The sequence below is a fragment of the Pristiophorus japonicus genome, chromosome 4, assembly GCF_044704955.1.
Source record: "Pristiophorus japonicus isolate sPriJap1 chromosome 4, sPriJap1.hap1, whole genome shotgun sequence".
NCBI lineage: Eukaryota > Metazoa > Chordata > Chondrichthyes > Pristiophoridae > Pristiophorus > Pristiophorus japonicus.
Window position 1 is genome coordinate 31,786,073 of NC_091980.1, and position 9,535 is coordinate 31,795,607.

A 9,535-nucleotide genomic window follows, 5' to 3' on the forward strand; every position below is an offset into this window, starting at 1 on the left:
GATTTGTGCCTTGTAGATGGTGGAAAGGCTTTGGGAAGTCAGGAGGTGAGTCACTCATTGCAGAATACCCAGCTTCTGACCTGCTGTTGTAGCCACAGTGTTTATTTGGCTGATCCAGTTAAGTTTCTGATCAATGGTGACCCCCCCCCCCCCGCCCCCACCTCCCCTCCCCTCCTCCCAGGATGTTGATGGTAGGGGATTTGACAACAGTAATTGTTGTTGAATGTCGAGAGGTTGTTGGACCTTCGCTTGTTTGAGATAGTAATTGCCTGGCACTTGTGTGGTACAAATGCTACTTGCCATTTATCAGCCCACACCTGAATGATGTCCAGGTCTTGCTGCATAAGGCACATACTGCTTCATTATCTGAGGAGCTGCATATGAAACTGAACACTATGCAATCATCAGTGAGCGAACATCCCCACTTCTGACCTTATGGTGGAGGGAAGGTCATTGATGAAGCAGCTGAGGATGGTTGGGCGCAGGACACTGCCCTGAGGAATTCCTGCAGTGATGTCCTGGGGCTGAGATGATTGGCCTCCGACAACCGCAACCATCTTCTAGAACAGTGTGTTCAATACCAGTGAAAATAAACATGTTTCAGCAGGATATCACAATGACAAAGTGACAGCACAAGGTAGTTTCAATTGACTTTATTAGACTAAAACGTCAATTAAAAAAATCAGTTGAAATCATACTACAAGTAATATGTTAACCAGAAGTATGCCACAACCAGTATAGAGTTATACTTCGCTCGGTGTAAACTCAGTTTCTTGAGTTATACTATTACCTTTAGCATGAGGTACAACTAGAAACACTTTGCTTTGGGGGCCAGTGCAGTGTAATTAGATATTTTATTGTTAGCTAGTGAGACTGGCCACAACTCACCATAGACATCTAGACATATGCTTTATCATATCACACGGCTAGCCACTACACACATTGCATGGCGGTTTGTTTCATCCTAACCCTTTCCAAAAATAATGTTAAGAATAAAGGGCAGCCATCCTTGCCTCTACACATGAACTTTGCTCACTGGTCATCGTTAATAGAGCAGATTGTCCCATTGTTGACTTTCAGCAGCAGTCTTGTGACACTGGTTACTGGTACGAGTTCAGCGTGGATGGTTTACTTATTTTTCTGTTGGTGTATAACTAGTAATTTAATGTTTCGCTGCATTGCTACAAACATGTCAGTGTTTGTAAATAATACCTTTGAAATTCGGCCTGATCCTGGCATCGTAGCCTGACGTCCTGCCCATCAATTTGTCCAGAAAGTCTGAAGGTGACGGGGGTTTGGTGGCAGATCTCGCAGCTTGCACCTCTTTGGATGCTGCCAAACTGTGTGAAGGAGGCACATACAAGAGAAATGTCAAATAATAATCCTCAATTCTCTACCGCGCCTCAATCCTGTCAAAGATCAAATTGCAAAAGCAGCAACATATCTTACCGAACTCAAAAGCCAAGCAAAATAAATAATTAATATTAAGGTCACGCAGACGATTGTTTTTTTTATGAAATGAAACATGAGGGTCTATCGTTAACCGCCATGGGCTTAGTGACAATATTATATTATGATCATTATAATGATGATGGTGTCCGTTTCGATGTGTGTATGATTATTTTTTCTGCAGCCCACAAACTATCGCTTGATTTAACACCAGAACCCCCTCGACTGCAACTCAAGAGATGGCGATCATTGTCACAAACGGGCGGGGCAATTTAATAGCTCTTAAATAATTGTCATTCTACCCAGATTGTCCCAATATCAGAGCATATCCTCTGTGCTGACAGCCTAACCCCGTCACCAGTACATCTACCAGTCCTAGTTGTCAATTTGTTGAAGCAGAAATATTACGGACCGTGTCTGTAACAGTGCATGTGCAATGGGACAAGTTTCGACTCTAAACTGCCTGCATTCGGCTAACGTTTGCGGCCGTGGAATTTGCTCAGCGTGAATTGTTATGTGCACTAAATGAGTCATTACGGAGTATTAGCCGAGCCAGCCAGCGCTTATGCAAACAGAGGCTTGCCATGATGAAGAATGTTCTTTAAAAAAAATGGGTATTCTTGAAGCACAACTTATTTGCTAAAGTGATCAGCGCCTGCTCACAAATCTCCGTTCCAATTGAGAAGCGCGATTTCAATTAAGCGGGATTGTGCAGACGCCAGCAATAAGTGACCAATGTGTGCAATGTCTTGATCACCGACATTAACATCAAATGGGCAAAGCATGCAAACCACCCCAGGTAATTTCAATTACCTCGCCACCAAAGGCTTCACCTTAATTTCTTGAGAGTCAGATGGTCCATTGACGGGAGCGCTACCTGTGTAATGCGCTCTCTCTGAACGCGTTACAACAACAGCCGCCTTTAAATCGCAGCTCCTGCAGCGATGCGCTATTTGCCCATTTGAAATCAATATCGTGTATCTTCAAAGGTTGGGACAGAATGATTAAAATGGGGGTGAAACTAGGTCTGCAGCCGAGCAGAGGCAAGTCGGGAATATAAGTTCGTATCATTTGAAACAACTTGATCGAACTGATGCGAAGAAATGGTCAAGGTATTAAAATGAGTGATGAGCCCAGCACACGTCAGTGCAGCTCCCAACTGCTGCAAGGAGCTCGAAAACTTTCAATTTGCACATCTATACACACCCCACATAGCAAATGCATTGCAGCAGCAGATGCAAAAAAAGGGTCATTGAAACCGATTTGAATATACAACCAGCGTTGATTTCATAGTGTGCATTCTGGATGACTGCAGGGCAGGATTTGTACAAAAGGGAAGATTTAGAACGTGCTCGTTCTATTCCAATCTGATCAGTTAGATCGGTTGCAACAAGGAGCACGAAGTAGTTCTTTTTGAAGATTATTTGTTAGCAGTTCTTGCCACATTTTGACGTGTGGCGCAGCTAGTGTCCCACCGATAGTTGGCGGTGTTGCCCACCGAGCTGGGCCGGGGCTGGCAGCTTCGGCGAGCTACAGATCACTGCGGTCTAATCCAATGCAGCACAATTAATATTGTGGCTTTGGCTGCACGGTCATAAAACCGAAATGAGATTACCGTGTGCTCGCTAATGGTGATTTGGCAAAGCAAATCTATTGAAACGGGCACCATGCTCAAACGGCGAACGGACCGTAAAAATCCTCAGCATTATTTTTATTTTAAAAATCTGAATGGTGCACAATCCTGTTCAGCGATTATGTATATATTTTTTACACGAAACGTGCTCATTTCCATGCCGCAAGTTACTATAATAACGGTAACAGAGCAAAGACTACAAAAACACATTCTTACCTGAAAAATACGATTGTCTCCCACAGGTAGAGGCGGAGAGCGGCTAGGCTGTACATCTTTGAAGCCTAGACGATATTAGAAAGTGCTTTTGATGCAGGTGTCGTTAGGAATCTCCAATAGTCTTGGTGTTTTTTTGTTGCTAGCTCTCTCTCTCTCTCTCTGTCTCCCCTCCAAGATCTCGATTCTTTCAGCGTCCTGGGATAGGTAATAACAACGTGATGTTTTCAGGACCCTGGACAGGTCCACTGCTAGATCGGTTGATGTTTGAGAGCCCCAGCAAAGGATGATGCTTTTTTCCTCCCTCCCCCCCACAAATTATTATTCAATTAAAATTTTTATTTATTTGCTTTAAAAAATAGATTTCCACAAGTTTTCTCCTTCCAGAACAGCTCCTTTATCGCTCCTCCAGTTCCAAAACACTTCATCGAAGAGAGAGACAACCAAAGGTATTCGTTATGGCTCTGGATTCAGACATAGCTACGGCTGTTCCAGGTAACATTTAGTACTTTCAATGCTGTTTTTCCAGGAAAAAAACAACCCCGATATTATTGCTGATATGAAAAAAGTCCCATCGCCTGGGGCTATTGAAGAGAAGTAGCCGAGGGGAGGTTTCATGGCATTTGGTGATGGTGGGGGTCTGGCTCCTTCCCTTTCCTATTTGCCCTACATTACTGTGTTGGCAGTTGAGTTATGGGGATTTTTTACTGCAGTAATTCTAAACTCTCACTCTCCCAAAAAACTTCATCTCGCTAAAACCCGCCCCTTCGGCTGCTCCGATTGGTTCAGGCACTTTGTTGACATTTTTGCAAGGCTTGCTCGCCAGCAGGTTGAAAGCTGCACTCTGGGAGTTGGAGTGCGTTTTCCAGCCTTTGCTCACTTCAACAAAATGTAAGCAGCGACTTTATGGGAACTGCATCTCCCAACTATCCGAGCGATTGGGAGCTCAACTCCGAATCCGAGCCGCTCTGCAGCTGGCGCATGAGTGCGACGTTCTCTGAACTTACTACTTCTCAATAATGTTTAGGTTTGGTGCATAGATTGGGCTAATTGTGGTTGATGAGGTAAGTTTGTCTGTGGATTGGAAGTTGCTTTTAAATTATCAGCTCCTCGTTTTGGGGGGAAGCCCAGGTTATTAAGAGTTTAACAGTTATGAGGGTACTCTGTTTTGGTAGGATTAGGGGCAGTTGTGGGGTATAGTAGTAATGCGGGTAGGTTCTTATTTGATAGCATTGTAGCTGATATGCGGCGTTTGGTTTATTGAGTGACTCCACTGGGTGGAAACAAAATAGAGGGGTTCCTGGGGTTTATGAGCATTGGGGGAGGTTTCAGGTTCTGGCAACATTGGGATGGAGGGTCACAACACTGGTGAAGATGCAGGTGTCTGGAGAACTAAATTAGCCTATCGTGGTGGTGCTCCTGGGCTGGGATAGCTCTGCAGAGGGAGGTCTGGGTGTAGTAGTAATGGGAAAGGGGTAGTTCTCAGGGTGCACTGAAGCAAGTTGTTGGGGTGTGAGAGCATTGGGATGGAGGGATAAGTGGGGTTTAGCTGAAATGGGGTATTTTCTGAGGTTTGGCAGCACTGTAGTGGTGTTGGTGGGGTTTGGCAGCATGGGGCAGAGTCTTATGGCCTTGTGTTATTGCGGAGTGGGAAACTAAGGTTCATCAAAACTGTGTCAGGTGTTGAGGATGGTTTATGATGTTTTACCCACTGTTGGATTCCTGTTGTGCCAATAATGAAGCGAGTGAATTGGCTTTGCAGTGTGGAATGTGGAGTCCCGCATCCGGCATCACTAGTCATGTGTTTCGAAAAGATGGTTCTAAAAATTGAATTTGTGTTTTGCAATTGGCTCCTTGAAGTGTATCTCTTCTGTCTGTGACTCTCATGTGTTTTTTTTCTCTCACTCTAACTGTCTAGCTGTCTTTCTCTGTGACTCTGTTGCCTATGCTTTACTTTCTCTGTCCATCTCCTTCTGTTTGAGTCTGTGTGTGGCACTGTCTCTCTTGCTCAGTCTCGTTTTCAACTGTCACTAAATAGAATATTTACATTTTATAACGATCAACAAAACACAGTTTTGCTAATCAGAGTTTGCTTGTTTGCTTTCAAGACTCATGGAATAGAATCATGGAATCTTACAGCACAGAAGGGGGCCATATGACCCATTACACCTATGTTGGCTCTTTGAAAGAGTTGTTCAATTTAGTCCCACACCTCAGCTTATTCCCCATAACCCTACAAATTAGTAATCTTCAAGTACATGTCCAATTGCCTTTTAAAAGTTCTTGTGGAATCTGATTCCACCACCCTTTCACATACAGGTACACCGTTTGAAATCCGGAAACCTCGGGACCGAGACCTTGCCGGTTTTCAAATTTTGCCGGATTTGGGACCTCGCTGCTGGCGCTCCTCGCCGCCTGCTGATTCTCCGCTTCCTGCCGCCTGCCGATTCCCTCCGCTTCCTGCCACCCGCCGAGTCCCTCCGCTCCTCGCAGCCCGCCGTTTCCCGCCTAATGTCTTCATCTTGGCCGCCTCAAAAGTGTCCGGTTTTCAGACAGCCGGATTCGGGACGTTGTACCTGTGGTGCGTTCCAGATCTTAACAACCCTCTCTGTGAAGAAATTTCACCTAATTTTCCTTCTAGTTCTTTTACCAATTCGTTTAAATCTATGACCTTTGGTTATTAGCCCACTTGCCAGAAGCAATAGTTTCTCCCTACTTGCCCTAACAAAACCCCATATAATTTTGAATACCTCTGTTAATTCTCCCCTTAACCTGCTCTGCTCTCAGGAGAACAATCTCAGCTTCTCCAAACTCTCCACATAACCGAAGTCCCTCATTCCTGGTATCATCCTTGTAAGCTTCTTCTGTACCTCTCCAGGACCTTGAATCATAGAATCATAGAAACTTACAGCACAAAAGGAAGCCAATTTCAGCCCATCGTGTCTGCGCCGGCTGACCAAGAGCTACACACCCTAATCCCACTTTCCAGCTCTTGGTCCTTAGCCCTGTGGGTTGCAGCACTTTAAGTGCACATCCAAGTATTTTTAAAATGTGGTGAGGCTTTCAGCCTCTACCACCCGTTCAGTCAGAGATTTCCAGGCCTCCACCACTCTCTGGGTGAAGAAATTTCCCATCATATCTCCTCTAAACCTCCCCCCAGTCACTTTAAATCTGCCTCCTCATTGTTCACCCATCTGCCAAGGGAAATAGGCCCTTTCTATCCACTCTATGGAGGCCCCTCATAATTTTATACACCTCAATCAGGTCTCCCCTCAGCCTCCTCTGTTCCAAAGAAAACTGACCCAGCATCTCCATTCTTTCCTCATAGCCAAAATTCTCGAGTCCAGACAACATTCTTGTAAATCTCTGCAACCTTTTCAGTGCAGTTACATCTTTCCTGTAATGTGGTGACCAGAACTGCACGCAGTTTCCAGCTGCAGCCTAACCGGTGTTTTATACAGTTCAAGCATAGCCTCTTTTCTCTTTTATTCCATGCCTCAACTAATAAAGGCAAGTATTCCATATGTCTTCTTAACCACCTTATCTACCTGGCCTGCTACCTTCAGGGATCTGTGGACCTGCACTCCAATCCTACACGTTTCGGTGTCGTACCATTTAATATGTATTCCCTTGCCTTGTTAGACCTCCCCAAATGCATTACTTCACATTTATCCGGATTGAATTCCATTTGCCACTGTTCTGCTCACCTGACCGGTATAATGATATTTTCCTGCAGTCTGCAGCTTTCTTCTTCATTATAAACCCCCATACAGCCTATTTTGGTATATCTGCAAACTTCTTAATCATGCTTCCAACGTTTAAGTCCAGGTCACTGATATATACCACAAAAAGCAAGGGGACCCAACACTGAGCCCTGCAGAACCACACTGGATACAGCCTTCCAGTCGCAAAAAACACCCATCCACCATTACCCTTTGCTTCCTGCCTCTGAGCCAATTTTGGATCCAACTTGCCACTTTGCACTGGATCCTATAGACTATTACTTTCATGACCAGTCTGCCATGTGGGACCTTATCAAAAGCTTTGCTAAAATCCATATGCACTACATAATATGCACTATCCTCATCGGCCCTCCTGGTTACCTCCTCGAAAAATTCAATCAAGTTAGTCACGCACGACCTTCCCTTAACAAATCCATGCTGACTGTCCTTGAATAATCCATGTCTTTCCAAATGAAGATTTATCCTGTTTCTCACGATTTTTGCCAATAATTTTCCCACCACCGAGGTTAGGCTGAATGGCCTGTAATTACTCGGTCTATCCCTTTCTTCCTTTTTAAACAAAGTTACCACATTAGCAGTCCTCTGGCACCACTCCTGTCACCAGAGAGGATTGGAAAATAATGGTCAGACCCTCTGCCAGTTCCTCTTTTGCTTCTCTTAACCGCCTGGGATACATTTCACCAGGGCCTGGGAATTTATCCGCTTTCAAAGCTGCTAAGCCCCTTAATACTTCCTCTCTCACTATGTTTATCTCATCTAATATTTCACATTCCTCCTCCCTCATTGCAAAGTCTGCATCGCCCTCTCTTTTGTGAAAATAGATGCAAAGTATTCATTAAGACTTATACCCATCTTCTGCCTCCAGACACACATTTCTCGTATGTTCTCTAATAGGCCCCACTCTTTTACTCTAGTTATCCTCTTGCTCTTATTATATTTATTAAACATCTTTAGGTTTTCCCTGATTTTACTTGCCAACATTCTTTCATGCTCTCTCTTTGCTTTCCTAATTTCCTTTTTAATTGCACCCCTGCACTTTTTATACTACTTCTAGTATTTCTGCAGTATTCAGTTCTAGGTATCTTACCCTGTATGCCCCTTGACATCCTTCCTAAAGCGTAGTGTCCAGAATTGTACACCATGTTCCAGCTGAGGCCTAACCAGGGATTTGTATGGGTTTAGCATGACTTCCTTGATTTTGTATTCAAAATCCCTATTTACAAAGCCAAGTATTCCATACACTTCCTTAACCACTTTATCAAATTGCCATGCCACCTTCAAAGATTTATGAATATGCACCCCCAGGTTCCTCTGTTACACCCCCTCAAAATAGTACCATTTAGATTATACTGCTTGTCCATGTTTCTTCCAAAGTACACCACTTCACACTTATCCACATTAAATTGCATCTGACATGTGTCTACCCATTTCACAAGACTATGTCCTCCTAAAATCTGCTACTATCATGCACACTGTTTACTATGTTGCTAAGTTTTGCATCATCTGCAAACTTTGAAAGTGTACTCTCTATATCCAAATCCAGGTCATTTATATATACCAGCAAAAGCAATGGTCCTAATACCGACCCCTGGGGGACCCCACTGCATACTTCTCTCCAGTCAGAAAGCTTACATTCACCACTACTCTCTGCCTCCTATCCCTTAGTCAATTTCATACCCAAGTTACCACTGTCCCTTTAATACCATGTGCTTCTATTTATTGTTTTCTAAACAAAGGAACTCAAATTAGGATGAAGAAAGACATTCTGGTTGATTCCAAACTTGCTGCCAGGAATTTTATTTTGGATGGTTCCTATATCAGGCAGCTGAACTTCAACGCCAATTTTGCATCTGGGTGACAGGTTGAAAATATACCCCATTTTGTCTATCCCTGTTGCTGCTTCTCAGATTAGCAATAAAATAGAATATTTATAATTTAAAAATAAGCATAATCAGTAGGGTATGTCATTTTTACTCCATCCCATCTGTCTCAGGGATACACATTCATAGCCTCTTTTTTCTCTTCATTACAATCTTTATCTGAATAAAGATTCTGAAATCTGTCCCATAGCTTTTCTTCAAATAATTATATAGTTGGGAGACTGAAAGAAGGTATTATAGTGTTTGGGTTAACTGAATGCATGACATCCATCCTAGGAAATGTTCACACTGCATATGCTGTGATTGCAGGCTTTATCTTCAACTATGTCTGGTCCGGGCAAAAATACACGTTCAAGCCTTGGCTTTTGGAAGAAGCTGAGATATTCAAGAAAATACTTTAAGGAATACATTAAAAGATGAAAAAGACAATTCACTATGTTAATTTAATAATGTAATTGCCCAAATTGTAAGAACGTGATGGTTTTATTTTGGTTTAAACCTTGTTCTGTACATTAGAAATTTCAGTTACTGAGAAAGGGGCAAACTTTTTTTCAGAAAGCATTTTGAATGTTTTGATTAGTACACCATTTACCCCCTTTTTTCTTTTTCATTGGTAA

At 43.2% G+C, this 9,535-nt stretch overlaps 1 protein-coding gene across 1 annotated transcript in view; it reads right to left on the reverse strand.

The window, feature by feature from the left end:
• The window catches only part of glra1 (glycine receptor, alpha 1), a 114,964-nt gene extending 111,610 nt beyond the window's left edge, over window positions 1–3,354 (reverse strand). The window contains exons 1-2 of the mRNA XM_070877193.1: window positions 3,299–3,354; window positions 1,213–1,340 (exon numbers count right to left, since the gene is read on the reverse strand). Of these exons, the coding sequence (XP_070733294.1) occupies window positions 1,213–1,340; window positions 3,299–3,354 (184 nt within the window). The remainder of the gene's footprint in view (window positions 1–1,212; window positions 1,341–3,298) is intronic.
• Window positions 3,355–9,535: the final 6,181 nt, after the last annotated feature.